General features: G+C 45.2%; 1 protein-coding gene across 4 annotated transcripts in view; it reads right to left on the bottom strand.

The window, feature by feature from the left end:
- BBS9 (Bardet-Biedl syndrome 9) overlaps positions 1-16,600 on the bottom strand; it is a 704,556-nt gene that overhangs the window by 517,291 nt on the left and 170,665 nt on the right. For all 4 annotated transcript variants that reach the window (XM_075315101.1, XM_075315104.1, XM_075315105.1 and 1 more), the window contains 2 exons: positions 13,016-13,190; positions 8,364-8,448 (listed from right to left, as the gene is read on the bottom strand). In XM_075315101.1, coding sequence (XP_075171216.1) covers positions 8,364-8,448; positions 13,016-13,190 — 260 coding nt within the window. The remainder of the gene's footprint in view (positions 1-8,363; positions 8,449-13,015; positions 13,191-16,600) is intronic.

Here is a 16,600-nt window from a genome sequence, read left to right as displayed (position 1 = left end):
TCCTATCCTGAATCCTCACTGGCCAGATATACATCTCTTCAGACAGTAGGGCATACTGAGCATATACCAGACCCTACTGCACGCAGATTGGGGAAGTTTGAGGGTCTCCCACCACACTGCAACATTAGTGGCTTGCATGCCATTGTCCACGCACCAGCCGTCCGGTCCCCGTAGCGCGCTGGGCAACTTTCTACATTTGCTTACAAGTACTGCATGTGTCTTAACTAGCAGTGAAATCAACCCCAGAACTTCAGGTCTGTACAATCTTATTACTGTATCATATCTACCCTCTAAGCTCAAGAGACTCTGAACCTGCTAAAAGCATACCAGAATTAAATCTAAAACAAATTGTGCTCTTAAAAGCTCCAGAACCCTAATTGCACTTCAGCATTCAACTCCAAGCTGTATTTGCCGTGGCCTACCCACAAAAGACCGTGAAACATACAGTATATTCCGTGTTGTTTTCCTTTGTTCCCGCTGTATTAAAGCAACTGTTATCCCCAAGACCGTGTCTGTGGACTGTCCATCAGCTGTGGATACTGTGTGGGGGTGGATAGCAGGGAACATCAGGGCCTGGTAGACCACCCAGGGAACACGGCCCCTGCAACCTCGTGCCAGAACAGCAACTGTGACATATAGAACATTTGAGGTCCTCTGTCCCTGGGCCCTTACAAAGGTCGAATTTGGCGTCACTAACAGGATCATTCCTCTGTGCCTATTTTCTCTTACTGCACTACAAGTTTCAGCAGTGCTATATTCAAGAGGGGGAGCCTTCCATCTCAGAGACTGGGTTGGTGCATAATAGTGCATCCCTTAAAGCTACAGTGTCGTCATTATTCTTAAAGAAACAGTACTTGCATCATCACCAAAATGTCTGAACCTCTTCATAATGACCAGGCTCAGTCTGTTAACTCTGTATCATCATCAGCAGCAGCTAGTGCTCCAGTGGAACAGGCTAATGCCGCCAACCCAGTTCCAGCCCCTGTCATAGCTACCAGCATGCCATTCTTCATTGGAACCTCTAGTCTCCCAATCTACAGAGGAGATCCTCATACACTTGTGGAGTTCAAAGAAAAGATGATGTATACTCTTGAGCTTTTCTCACTTTCTCCCCATCAGCAGGTACAACTTCTCCTGGGACAGCTTGATGGACCAGCTGCTGAGGAAGTCCGTTCCTGGCCATCTACCGAGAAAACCAGTGTAGAAGCGATCCTCACCCGCCTGAGAAAAGAATTTGAACGCCAATCACCCACCGAGGTTCGTCCCAAATTTTACAACAGACGTCAGGGACCAGGTGAGACTCTTAGGAACTACGCACTAGCCCTTCAGTCTGCCTACAGGGCTTTACAGCAAATAGACACTATAGATCCTGCTGCTGCAGAGAACATAATCACCGACAGATTCATAGAAGGTTTGGACTCCAGGCTAGTACAAAGTCAACTCCGTATGCTAGCAGCACAAATTCCAAACATGACTTTCTTAGACTTTAAAGCTCTAGCCCTGCGAGTAGTGGGTACTGACTCACCTTGTACCAGCTATGCTCTTGCGCCTCGTTCCTCCGACCTTGCTGCTGGAATTTCTACTGTATCTCCTCTTTCACCTGTGTGCAGGCCACACAGTCTGTGAAAGCCCCTACTCTCATTCATGCACCTCCTACCATGGATGCACTTGTCCAAGTCCTTGAATCTGTATTCCAAGCCTTAAAGGAGCTAAAAGGCCAACGCCCTGCATCATGTGAATCATCTGTAAACCGGACATTGTCCCCAGAGCTACGTTCTAGTAGGCCAAGTCCTGATAGGCCCCCTCCTGGAAGGCCTCCATCTGGTGATTGTGTGTACTGTACTTATTGTGAGCGTCTTGGACACTACAAGTATCAATGTTATAAGTTAAACGGGCAACCCCCAAGGCCAAGGACCGCCCCTCGGGAGGTGAATCCAAGGGCCCAAAGGGACAATCACAATGGATTTCCCGGTTCATCTCCAAGTGCCCGTATATAACTATATAGATCGATGGTGTACCTCTAGAAGCTTTAGTAGACACTGGTTCACAAGTCACCACAATTGAGCGACAATCCTTTGAAAAGAATTGGGACTTTGATCTCCTGAATCCAGTGGGTAAAGCAAAGTTAGACTTAATTGCAAGTAATGGTCAACCTATTTCCCAGCTAGGCTACTGGGAACTCACAATCCAAATTGGTGATCGCAAGTTACCAGGTCAAGGTGTAATTGTTACTGAGGCTGAGGGAGATACAACAGCAGTAGTGTTAAGCATGAATGTCATTCGGCATGTGTTTACTGAATTGCTCGCTGCCTTGTATGCTTCTCTCTCTTCTGCTTCTCCCCCTTACAGGCAAGCTGTTCAGCGGACTATCAAAGTGCTCTGCGCCCAACAGAAATTTGCCAACAGTAAAGGTGAGATCTGCCGTGTGCGTATCACTGACGCACGACCAGTTATCCTGTCAGCCAACAGCGAGACTCTAGTCTGGTGTCGAGTTCGACCAGGAATTGACAACGAGGACTATGTAGCTCTTCTTGACTCCATCCAGATTGAAGGACAGCCTCTGGTAAAAGCTGCCAGAGGTATTGTCACCGTCTCAAACGGTAGACTACCAGTACGGATAATCAACCTAAGTGATGCGCCCATCGAGCTATACAAGTTTAATTCAGTTGCTCAACTGTAAAACCTTGATCCAGAAGACATCTTAGATGGAGAGACACTTGCTCATCAAAAGTCGTTAAAGGCCACTCCCAAAGGCTCTAATACACCCACTACCTTCTGGTGGAATGATCTTAATGTTGGAAATGCTAACACTCCTATCGAATACATCAATGGCGTAACTAAATTTGCTAAGCGACACAGCCAAGCTTTCAGCAAGCACCCTCTTGACTTCGGCAAGACTACTCTGATCCAGCACAAGATCAACACAGGTGATCATCCTCCTATCAAGGAAAGACACCGTCCACTACCTCCTGCTAACTATCAACAAGTAAAGAAGCTGTTAAAGGAGATGAAAGATTCTGAAGTCATCCGAGAAAGTCAAAGCCCGTGGACTGCACCCATCGTCCTGGTGAAGAAGAAGTATGGTAACATCAGATTTTGTGTCGACTACCGAAAGTTGAATAACGTTACACACAAAGATGCCTATCCTCTTCCACGGATTGAAGAATCCATCACCGCTCTTGGCTCAGCTGAATACTTCTCCACTCTCGACTTAACCAGCGGTTACTGGCAAGTACCCGTGGCTCCTGAGGATAGAGAGAAGACAGCTTTCACCACCCCAATGGGACTCTTTGAGTTTAACGGTATGCTGTTTGGGTTATGCAACACCCCTGCTACATTTCAGCGACTCATGGAAAGATGTCTTGGTCACCTCAACTTCCAGAGCGTTCTGTTATATCTTGATGATGTTGTCGTATACTCTCGCACTTATGAAGACCATCTATGCCACCTTGCAGAAGTATTCCAGGTACTCATTGAACATGGTCTGAAACTAAAACCGTCAAAGTGCCATCTGCTCAAGCCGAAGGTCGACTACCTTGGTCATGTTGTAAGTACCGAAGGTATCCAGCCTGATCCTGAAAAGATCTCAGCTGTGAACAACTGGGACACCCCAAGAACCGTCAAAGAAGTCAGACGTTTTCTAGGTTTTGCGGGCTACTACCGCCGCTTCATACCTCATTTTGCGCAAATAGCAGAACCCCTTACAGAGCTGCTACGGGGTTTCCCTAGAGAAAACTACGACAGAAGACTTCCAATTAATTGGTCTGAGCGACAAGAAACTGCCTTTCAGATGTTGAAAAGTCTATTGACTTCACCTCCAATTCTGGCGTACCCTGACTACCGCCATCCTTTCCGTGTCTACACGGATGCCAGCTACCAAGGCCTCGGAGCGGTACTATCACAAGTCCAGGATGACAAAGAGAGAGTCATTGCATATGCCAGCCGAAGCTTGAGAGGTGCAGAGAAAAACGATAGCAATTACAGTTCGTTCAAGTTAAAGCTGCTAGCTCTTGTGTAGGTAGTCACCGAGAAGTTCAAAGATTACCTCGCTGCTACACCCTTCAAAGTTTACACGGACAATAATCCTCTCGCTCATCTTAATACTGCACGGCTAGGTGCTCTTGAACAGAGATGGGCGTCAAGATTGGCGAACTTCTGCTTTGATATTAAGTATCGCAGTGGCAAGATCAACATCAATGCAGATGTGTTATCCCGTTTGCCCGAAGGAGAAGAGCCTCCTGAGGAAGATCTGTGGGAAGATGTTGAGATGCCTCCCTTCTATCAAAGGTTTGCTACACAGAATGCTGTTGCTGCTACACAAACTGATGAAGTTTCTCAACAGAAACCTGTCTTATTCCAAGATCCATCGAGATGGCAAACTCTTCAAAATGAGTCTCGTGTCCTAGGTGAGATCTATGATTACCTGACTACTGGGAGAATACCTGTCAGACGACGCAGAAGATGTCCGGATGTTGAGCTTAATCGTCTCTGGAGACAGCGCAAAAGACTCTTCATTCAAAAGGGCTTGATCCTTCGCAATACCCTAGACCCAGTTTCAGGTGAAAGGCTACATCAGATTCCTATCCCATGACGAGATGCCAGAATTGTTCTTGATGCCTACCACGACCAGTCTGGCCACTTTGGCGTGCACAAAACTGAAGCCACCATACGCCAACGCTTCTATTGGATTGGGATGCGGTCAGACATAGAAAATTGGTGTAGTGAATGTCCAGCCTGCAACCTCACCAAAGTCGGTAAGAAAGATGCCAGAGCTCCTCTTCATCCAATCCATTCTCAGAAACCAAACGAGCTAGTCACTCTTGATCATGTAAAGCTAGCACCAACTCATTCAGGCTACACGTATGCCTTAACCATGGTGGATCCCTATACTAAGTGGGTTGCTGTTGTTCAGTAAAAGACCTTACAGCTCGGACTACAGCTATCACCTTCTACCGTGAATATGTGAGACATTACGGTTGCCCTGAAGCAGTCCTCACAGATCGTGGATCTGCCTTTGAGTCACAATTATTTCAAGAACTCTGCCAATTCCATGAGTGCAAAAAGCTGAGAACAACCGCCTATCATCCCCAAGGAAATGGCCTCTACGAGAAAGTCAACCAGACTTTTATCAATATGCTGCGAATAGCATCTGTTATGAAACAAGCTGAATGGCCTCAATTGCTTGACGAGTTAGTGGAAATCTACAACAATACTGTCCACTGTTCTACAGGCTACTCGCCATATTATCTGATGTTTGGAAGACAAGGTCAGCTCCCTAAAGATCGTTCTCTTGGAATCCAAGTCCCTGACGTGAATAATCCCCTGCCAAAAACTGATTGGGTCTCAGAGCATCAGCGAAGAATACATGAAGCCCAACAGATTGTTGATTACCGCATGTGTGAAGCTCACCGTCAACAAGAAGAGAGCTATAATCAAAGAGCTAATGCTTCCCCACTTCAAGTTGGAGACAAGGTATGGCTAAAGAAGTACCACCGTACAGGAAAACACGATTCACTCTGGGAAACAGAGCCATACACAGTTATAGCTATCCCATATCCTGAGTCAGATGTCTATGAAGAGAAGAAACCCGGAATGGCCCCACAGACTGTGCACAGAAACCGCATGAAGCTATGCACCAAAGGGGATCTACTGGTGATGTCATCACCTCCTCCACAAGTCATGCCGGTCTACACACCAATTCCTGCAATGGAAACACCAGCCAGACAACCTACTGTGGAAGAGTCCCTCTACAACACTCAATTTATCCTTCCATGCTATCAATATGTCCCCGTATCGGTTCCTGCCCCAGTTGCTGCTCCTCTGCCAACTCCACCTGAGTCAGCAAACAATATCATTCCTGCTCAAGAGGAAGATCAAGTGTTGAGGCGTTCAGAGGGAAGCACAAAAGGAAAACTTCCAGCTCGCTACAGAGACTAAAAGGTCATATCCTTTTCCATTAGTATATAATCTTGTTTATTTATTTAGCTGGATAGTTAGTTTAGTAATGTTTAAGCCTCTGCACATGGGTAATACCAAGCACCTTGTTTATTATTTGCACAATTTTCTATATACAGCTATGGACTCATGGACTGTTTGTTGCCACTAAAGTGCCTTTCCAGAGCCTTTCATATGGACGATAGTATATTGCGAAAAGAGGCTCTATCTCATATTGGCACTACCACATTCATGTTTTGCATTTGTTCATTGCCTATTGTTCTTCCGTCTGGCTGCATATTCTTGCCTTATTGTTACACATATATTTCCTTCCTTTTTTAGCAGTCCTTCACTTACACAATCGCAGAGGACGGCTCACCTTCAGAGGGGGAGTATGTAGTGGCCCGGTCCAGATTGTGTCTGTTTCTTTAAGTACATTTACTTATATGTAATATTATGTTATATGTTATAAGTAAAGCATTTTTCATTTGCTGTGTTCTAGCACCATCTACTGGTGAAAACTGTAAGAATCTGAAGTGTACATTGGGTGTTTTCCTATTGGCCAGTTCCTGGTCACATGGCTCAATAGGTGGAGCTATTCTCCAGCCTCTGTCTGGAAAGAACTGGAATGTTCTGGTTCTGGCTGAGTCTCCTCTGAGGGAAGACATTATGTGGAGTTTCTCTTCACCACAAGACTCCTGCTAGGCCCGAGGCCTAGAATTTCACCATTTACTGATTTTTACAGCCAATATACTGAAGGCTTCCTATCCTGAATCCTCACTGGCCAGATATACATCTCTTCAGACAGTAGGGCATACTGAGTATATACCAGACCCTACAGCACGCAGATTGGGGAAGTTTGAGGGTCTCCCACCCCACTGCAACATTAGTGGCTTGCATGCCATTGTCCACGCACCAGCCGTCCGCTCCCCGTAGCGCGCTGGGCAACTTTCTACATTTGCTTACAAGTACTGCATGTATCTTAACTAGCAGTGAAATCAACCCCAGAACTCCAGGTCTGTACAATCTTATTACTGTATCATATCTACCCTCCAAGCTCAAGAGACTCTGAACCTGCTAAAAGCATACCAGAATTTAATCTGAAACAAATCGTGCTCTTAAAAGCTCCAGAACCCTAATTGCACTTCAGCATTGAACTCCAAGCTGTATTTGCCGTGGCCTACCCACAAAAGACCGTGAAACATACAGTATATTCCGTGTTGTTTTCCTTTGTTCCCGCTGTATTAAAGCAACTGTTATCCCCAAGACCGTGTCTGTGGACTGTCCATCAGCTGTGGATACTGTGTGGGGGTGGATAGCAGGGAACATCAGGGCCTGGTAGACCACCCAGGGAACACGGCCCCTGCAACCTCGTGCCAGAACAGCAACTGTGACATATAGAACATTTGAGGTCCTCTGTCCCTGGGCCCTTACATATACAAATGGGAGAGACTTGTCACTCAATTAGAGTGGCCTGGTGCTCAGTTGGACTAGTGTAATCTCTGCCTACAGTCCCAAGCCAAATCTTCAAGCTATATTTTCTGAAACGTGGGAGCGCAAAGAAAAATATACCTGGCTTTATAAAGATTTATAAAGAGTCACCTGTTAAAGGGGTTCTCTAGGCTTGGGGTGCAAGTCTGCAGTCATTGTATATGAGTGGAGCCCTGTGAATCCTAACAGTTCACAGTGTGTGCTCTTGTCAGGATTCTCTGATGTCAGCAAGCAAGTGACCACCACTATCGATTTAATTTAGGCACAAGTGAATTGAGTGATGTCAGACAAGTCTAGTTGGCGTGCTGCTGGAAGCACACAAAATGCAAACTTGTGGACAAATGACTGGCCACTCCCAACACCAGCAGCGGAGAATCATGTCAGCACAAACACTGCGCTCTGTGCGGATTCACAAGCCTGCTGTCATACCAAGTGATTGCAAACTTGCTCACCAAGTCTGGACAAACCCCTTTAATTATGTGCTAATATAGGCACAATGCTATTGGAAACAAGTAATAAAGAGCACTGCTGGAATTCTTAAAGGGTTGGCAACTACTTTATAACTGATGGACCAACTTTAGGATTTAGGATAGGCCATCAATATCTGTTAAGAGGGGGTGCACCCGGCACCCACGCTAATCAGCTGACACTGCCGGCGGCTGGAACTTCTCAGGAAGTTTGCCAGTAACATCTGATCAACCAAGGTGATCAGATATTGATGGTCTATAGATAAAAACATAGTGGCCAAACTCTAGTTGTATGAGAACATGTTTCAAGATAACCCAACACGTTTTGAGGATTTTCATTCCTTTTTTCACGTGAAAGAGTCAGTATGCAAAGCCTGACTATTTAAAACTTACAAAGGGTCCTAAAATTACACAAGAGGGACCATCCCTACACCACATGTAAAATACTGAAGAATATTCAGAAATACTTACCAGGACTTTCTTCCCAGAAACAATTTTTTGCTGCTCTATGTCCTTTTTCGTGTCTGCATCTGTTGCCACAGCAAGTACCTGGTATCTGTACACAGGGAACGAAAAATTAGAGCATGTTCAAGCCAGCAACCAAACTCAATTTGCCTCAAAGAATCATTTTATTGTAAAATTGTACTGTCTTGAAAGTTTTTCTAGTTTATCATCTCGGCATAAAACAAGGACTATATCGAATTAAGTATAAGCCCTAAAAGAAATAAACACAAAGAGGTGAAGAGAGCAGCGACTGTGTGTTTCTACAAAACATGGGTGACTATGAAAATATCACACCACAGCCCACAGCTAATGGGTCAGATTTCTACTCAAAACTGAAAAGTGTAATTTAGAATACAGAATAAATATATACAACTCAGGATTTACTGGTATACATAAGTATACATAATACAGCCATTTATGACATTTTGTAGTCTTGTCAGTATCACACCAGCTACACTCTACCAGTGTAAACCTACAGTAAGGCCGTGTTTAGACGGCTGCATTTCACGATTTGTATATGGACCTCAGGGCCCGAAGTGACTGAGTCAGCGTGAGAAAAAAAAGCGCAAGTTGGCACTGCTCTGTAGTACAACTTTGGGCAGAATGTTATACTACAAAACAGATAGCACTTGGCCATGTTGTAACGGGGGCAGGGGGCACCTCAGGGGGTGTAGTCGGGTCCACTCGCCTTGTGGGCCGCAGGCTGAACCCCGGCCCGGCCGTTACTTGCAATACAGGTGTGTTGTTGGGGCAGAGTGTGGATGCATGGGGCCCATCCATGACAGCGTTCTTTCTGTGCTCTCCAGCTCCTTCTTTACTTTCAGGAAAGAGACAATTGCAGGCAGCGGGTAAACCAAACACTGTTTTATTAAACAAAGCTTCCATCTTTCTGTTTGCAGCAGGCTTACTTTAGTACGTTACAAGTTACAAGTCCTTTTCTACAAAAACGGTTTCCTTTTTCTCTACGGGCACTTTCCTTTGCCTGCAGGGGCCAATTGTTATCCCCCTAGCAGTGGTACTCCTATCCCGATTTTAGTCCAGCCCTTTCCCAGGGATTTGTATTGAACTAGGGGACGGCTCCAGTACTCACTACCGGCTCCGGATTAGCTCCAACTTCTCCGCTCCACTGCCACAGCACCCACTCCTGCACTCTGCCTCGGCACTTCTCCTCAGCTCTCTCCTGTTACATTCCCAGCACACTGCCCTGCATTCAGAGCCCAACCCCCCTTCTCTTCCCTCCTAGGTTGCCCTGCCCTGCCCCTTCCTTCCCTGTCACTGTTACCAGGGGAACCACTCACTACACTGGCACCTAGGGGGGGGAAGAACCGTACATAACACATAACATGGTACAATGTGCCACCATACTCCTGTGGCGTCTTCAGGGGGGGAAAAACGTCTTCTCCACACTAGGGGTCCGTCCACCCCTTACAATGTTATATGCTCATGTGAGCAAGCCCTTAAAATGAGACTGGAATCACGGCTGTAGTTGCGACACAACCTGAGGTATCATAAATTAAAATGAGATTAGTGAGTGAACGCTGAAGACACCTGATCTATCACTTATACCGTGATATCTCTGGATGGATTATGACTATAGCTGCTATTGCTGTAGTAGTGAACAATCCTGAGATATGGCCATTAGTAGCCAGGACATATTTCAGAAATCCTTGGTACCCTCCACAGCAGGGGTCTCAAACTCAGCTGGGTGTATGGGCCACATATAGAAACATAAATTGAGAGGGGCCGCATTCTTTGCAAGACAAAGTGATATTTTTAATGAAATGATTTTTTCTATACATCTTTGGATCACTTTTTTGATAATTTTTTGATTGTTTATTAGAACAAACCTGCACTTTTTTGTTTAGTTAAGTTTATATATATATATATATATATATATATATATATATATATATATATATATAAAGCATTTTTAATGGCACAAAAATAATTTCATGCTTTATTTTGAATTTTATCACCTTCCTGTAATATTGTTTTAAAATTAGCAGCATCATTATTGTAGTAATGTCCCCATCTGTGTGCCCTGTAGTAATGTCCCCTATACTTGTGGTATTGTGCCCAGTAGTATTATGCCCATCCTTGTAGTATTGTGCCCATCCTTGTACTATTGTGCCCATCCTTCTGGTATTGTGCCCATCCTTGTGGTATCGTGCCCTGTGGTATTGAGACTATCATTGAGCCCTGTAGTAATGTGCCCAGTAGTATTTACTCATCTTGTAATATTGAGCCCAGTAGTATTGTGCTCATCCTTGTGATATTGTACCCATCCTTGTAATATTGTGTCCAGTAGTATTGTGCCCATCCTTGTAGTATTGTGCTCAGTAGTATTGTGCCCATCCTTGTAATATTGTGCCCAGTAGTATTTTGAACATCCTTTTAGTATTGTGCCCAGTAGTATTATGCCCATCCTTGTGGTATTGTGCCCATCCTTGTGGTATTGTGCCCTGTAGTATTGTGCCCTGTAGTATTGTGCCCAGTAGTATTGTGCTCATCCTTGTAATATTGTGCTTAGTAGATTTGTGCTCATCCTTGTGGTATTGTGCCTATCCTTGTAATATTGTGCCCATCCTTGTAGTATTTACTGGTAAAGTCTTCTACACAAGATAAGAGACTAGAAGGGACATGTAGAAGAAAGTGAAGAGATAATAATAATAATAATAATAATTGTATTCATTTATATAGCGCTATTAATTCCACAGCGCGTTACATACATTGGCAATACTGTCCACATTGGGGCTCACAATCTAGAGTCCCTATCTGTATGTCTTTGGAGTCTGGGAGGAAACAGGAGAATCCGGAGGAAACCCACGCAAACACGGGGAGAACATACAAACTCCTTGCAGATGGTGTCCTTGGTGGGATTTGAACCCAGGACCCCAGCGCTGCAAGACTACAGTGCTAACCACTGAGCCACTGTGCCGCCCATCTAGAGATATCTAAGGCTTCCTATGATGTCTGTTTTTATTACGTCTCACAGCCAACCGTGCAATTGAGAAGTCAAAAAGGCCAAGGTCAAATATCAGGAGAGCATGTAAAGGCAAAAGGGTAAAGGCCCAGTCACACTAAACAACTTACCAGCGATCCCAACAACGATACAACCTGATAGGGATCACTGGTAAGTTGCTAGAAGGTCGCTAGTGAGATGTCACACTAAGCGACGCTCCAACGATCCCACCAGCAACCTGACCTGGCAGGGATCGCTGGAGCGTCGCTACACGGGTTGCTGGTGAGCTGTCAAACAGGCAGATCTCACCAGCAACCAGTGACCAGCCCCCACCGCCGCGTGGAAGTGATGCTGCGCTTGGTAACTAAGGTAAATATCGGGTAACCAACCCGATACTTACCTTGGTTACCAGCGCACACCGCTTAGTGCTGGCTCCCTGCACACCTAGCCACAGTACACATCGGGTTAATTACCCGATGTGTACTCTGCTACATGTGCAGGCAGCAGGAGCCGGCTTCTGCGGATGCTGGTAACCACGGTAAACAGCGGGTAACCAAGAAGCCCTTACCTTGGTTACCCGATATTTACCTTCGTTACCAGCGTCCGCCGCTCTCACACTGCCAGTGCCGGCTCCCTCGGATTAATTACCCGAGGTGTACTCCGGCTACGTGTGCAGGGAGCAGGGAGCCAGCACTGACAGCGTGAGAGCGGCGGACGCTGGTAGCGAAGGTAAATATCGGGTAACCAAGGTAGCGTCTTGGTTACCCGATGTTTACCGTGGTTACCAGCGTCCGCAGAAGCCGGCTCCTGCTGCCTGCACATTTAGTTGTTGCTCTGTCGCTGTCACACACAGCGATGTGTGCTTCACAGCGGGAGAGCAACAACTAAAAAATGGCCCAGGACATTCAGCAACAACCAACGACCTCACAGCAGGGGCCAGGTTGTTGCTGGATGTCACACACAGCAACATCGCTAGCAACATCGCTGCTACATCACAAAAGTTGTTCCTTAGCAGCGATGTTGCTAGCGATGTTGCTTAGTGTGACGTGGCCTTTAGGCAATAGAGTAAATAGGTCATAGTCTGTGGTCAGATCCAAACAATATGTATAGAGTCAAATGGGGCTAGGCAAAGGAATAGTCAAATGGCAAGTTCCAAGGTCAGGCTGCAAAGAATTCAAAAGCAAAAACAAGAGTCACATACTCCACAGAGTAAGCTACGACTGACAATGATTTGACCATTGTCAGCCAGCCGAATTATTATCCTGAAGGAGCAGCACCCAGAAGAAACTCAACAGACCTGGCCAGATTAAGCAGCTGGGCTATCACTCACAATACTGACAGCCCAGCACACCTCTTCCTCTGGTTTTGCGGCTGAACTGTCAGCAACAGTACTGACAGCACAGTATGCCCCTGATTCTATAGGACGGTTGAGCTGTCACTCACTATGTCCCTAGGACACTGTGAGTGACAAAATCGTGACACCTCCTTTTTGCAATAACTATTGCCTTAAACAAAATCCTGCAGTGCTACTAGTATTCCCACTTGTTTGTCTGATTTTATTTGTGAAAAAAATTCATTACACTAAACCATTTTAGTATTTGTACAATATAATTAGTGAACACCCTTGCTGATTTGTACTTCAGAGGTTTATACTTACTTGTAGCTTTCAACTTGTCGACAAGAAGAAACAGTAACAAATGAATCTGTTTTAGGACTGTATCTCAGGGGACCTGGTAAGAGAAACCCAGGAAGGTAACGTCCAAAAGCATAGCTCTCCTGTTCAAAGAACATAAGCATCCCATCCATTGACTGAATGCAAATCAAATCTCGACCTGGGGAAGAAGACAAGATTTCCTAAATATTTGACTTCTTACATAGACCAACAATATTAATAATTAAAAAATTATTTTTTTTTTTTTCCAAAACATTTTTTATTGATTTTTCAAAAATTATTCTTGAACTTTATTTCACATTCAAAATGCTTTTCTCCACTGTGAAATTTATGGCATAAGACCAAAAACATTATACTGATTAAAGCGGTAGCAAACCGAAAAAAAACCTCTAAAAGTTGATCCTTTTTTAGAAAATATTATTAAAAACAGTCAAAACAAGAAAGATAAAATAATGGTGTTGTGTGAAGTGTACACACAAGTATACATTAAGTGATTTGGGTAGTCAGGGCAAGTGAACAATTAAGGCCCAGAAATCAGAGGTTATGTGGCCCAGAATTGATCTCTGGGATACTAAGGCTCACCCTCCTGGCAATGGAGGTTATACACCCTAATTGTTGTGGAGCCCCCTTCACGAAGGCTATCCCTTTAATGCCCCTACCTGCCAAAAAATAGGGTATCCACCATCAGGAGAACCTCAAAAAAGTGCATGTGCAAAGTAAAAGGAGTTAAGTATGAGGTAAATCATAATATAGCTGAACAGTCCTTTATCATTAATAAAAAAGGAGCTGGACCAACAATATCTCTGGGCCTAATAATAATAATACCCTAAAAGAATCAATGCATCAGGCCCATACATGAGTGTAGGAGAAATATCATACATTGACTAATATGGATAACCATGATAAAATAAATTAAATAGCCCAAATGAGGGGTATTTAGCGTAAGACAGTAGTCCTCCTCTGATACAAAGGAGGTTTTCTGCGTTGATAGGTCCCCCCACACACTAATCCCAACACGTTTTCCCACTAATAGATGGGGATCATCAGGGTATTTAAAGCAAAGGAACAACAGGATATTCAATAAGTCCTTATAGGTAATGGTCACCTGTGTGGAGATCTGCCATAATATGTAGAAAAGTGCCCAGGAACCTCCTGTCAGGCAGGGCATGTGTGGAGACTGGACACACTCCGGTGCACGTGCCCTATTGGGAGTGAGGTTCCAAATCTTATACGCAGTGTTTGAAAACTCCCTGGGACACACGTGACAAATCGATAGCCACAATCTGAACAGGATAGGGCTACTCATCCACCCTTAGCCCAGATTAGTGGGCAAACTGTCAATAATATTAGCCTCAGCACCACCATCTAGAAATATTTTAATGGCGACCTCATGGCCCCCTATTTTTACTTTGGCAGGTAAAACACAGTGACCATCATGGAGAAGAAGTGTAGACCCAGGCAGGGATCCTCCAACCCCCCTGAGCCTAGCAGATTTCTGACGGCTGGCCTTTCTTAGGTACCTGAGGAAACATGCCAATGAAGTGCCCTTTTTGCCACAGAAAAAAAATACCCCTTTTATTATAGGAGTAAGAGACTCTCTTTTCACCTGAGTCTTCCCACCAAGCTGCATGGCCTCGACTGAGGTCTCGGGGGGTAACCCAGGAGCTACTGCCCCCTCCCAGATGGACGTGGTATCAAGAGACTTTTGACGGAACCACCGATTAATACAGATTACTGGTGCCATAGCAGACTCCAGAGAGGGAGGGGTCTCATACATCACTAAAGTCTCCTTAAGCCTCTCTGACATGCCCTGGAAAAACTGGCTTTTGAGAGCAGGGTCGATCCACTTTGTGTCAAGTGACCAGCACCGGAATTCTGCACAGTAATTTTCCACCAGTCGATTCCCCTGATTCAGAAAATGGATCTTGGCCAAAGACACCTTATCGGAGTCGTCATATATGAGGATGAGCGCTGAAGACAAAAATGACCAATGGCCCAAACACAGGGGCAAGGAAAAGGCCCACAATTGTGGGTCACCACTTAGTAGGGAAAATACTATACCCACACACTGAGCCTCATTCCTAGAAGAGAGAGCGCGCAGGATGAAGTGCAGCTTACATGTCTCCCAGAAGGAGACAAGCCGACTGCGATCCCCAGAAAACCACTCAGGCAGTGCGCCACAGAAGCTGACTGAGCTTGAAGCTGAACCGCCTCTCTTAGCTCTGCTACCTGGAGTGAAAGCACCTGGATCTGTTTTGCAAGGCCAGTAACGCGATACATAAGAAATTATGAGGTGGCCGATTAGAATGTCACGGGAGTGATGAGTAATTAAAGCAGGGACACCTAGACTGGCCCTCAGACTGGAGACCCTGCACTGTCCCTCATCGCAGAGGTACATCCTATGGTGGCAAGGTCCTGTCTGAACACTTGTCTAACAACCCCTCTCACCCACCCATGGGGAGGGCCGGGACTGAAGAAACAAACCCCACAAATATTACAGACACGGGAGAACCAGAACACATACACACTGCAATCAGACACAGGGGAGAGACAACACATGCATAAGAAGAAATAAAATATATGGAGGAAATAAACTGGCAACAGGGATATTTCCAAACCTACAAGATATAATACAGCTGATTGCAAGAAACCGGATCACACGCTAAAGACCGAAATCGTTGGAGCAGCGCTGGAGTTATAATCAGCGATGAGGTACCAGATCTAGCACATTATAAATGGTGGAGGAGGGTGTGAGTGGTCATTAGCAACCTGAGCGCCTAGCAGCAGTTCAGAAGCCAGCAAGAATAAACTCTTGCTGGACTGATGAGCAGTGAACAAGAAACAGCCGACACCCGGCTCTGACTGAACAACTAAGGGCCGTTTCACACATCTGGCATTTCGCCGAAATGCTGGATCCGTCACACTCCAGTACAGTGTTAATGCTGTACAGTGGCATCGAGGCAAGCTCCAGTCACATGCTCCGGTCACATGACAGCATGTGACCGGAGCTTGCCGCGATGCCATTGTACTGTATTACACTGTACTGGAGTGTGACGGATCCGGCGAAATGCCAGATGTGTGAAATGGGCCTATGAGACAGATTATAAACCTACAGCTTCCCTTAAAGGGAGGGTCTCAGTAAGAACTAGAAACCAAAGAGGGTCCCAGTGGTCAAGAACACCAATAAATAGGATGGGAGGAAGACCACTGGAAAAAGAAGAGACCAAGAACAAGTACTTAGCGAAATACAAAATCCATTTTTAATAAAGTGCACGTGACACAAGGACAGACAGTAATGACAAAAAGATCTAAAATTTGTCAGACACACAGAATTGCACAGACACCACCAGCAAATATAGTAAAGCTGTTAGAACCAAAGGGTTAATATCAAAAACCAGTAGCGAGGCAGATAGGGAAAGCATGTAATTAAGAGTAGACAAATAGTAGTCACCAATGTGTTTACTCTCCCTTTGCAGGCGCTAGGGTGACATGTCAAATAGATATATAGTTTAAGGGAAATTACCTTGAGACATGATGGGAAATTCTAGCAGGCAGGCTGGTGGCGGTGGG

Source organism: Anomaloglossus baeobatrachus, chromosome 6 (genome assembly GCF_048569485.1).
Source record: "Anomaloglossus baeobatrachus isolate aAnoBae1 chromosome 6, aAnoBae1.hap1, whole genome shotgun sequence".
NCBI lineage: Eukaryota > Metazoa > Chordata > Amphibia > Anura > Aromobatidae > Anomaloglossus > Anomaloglossus baeobatrachus.
The sequence above is the reverse complement of the archived record's forward strand: the minus strand, read 5'-3'. Positions and strand labels throughout refer to the sequence as shown.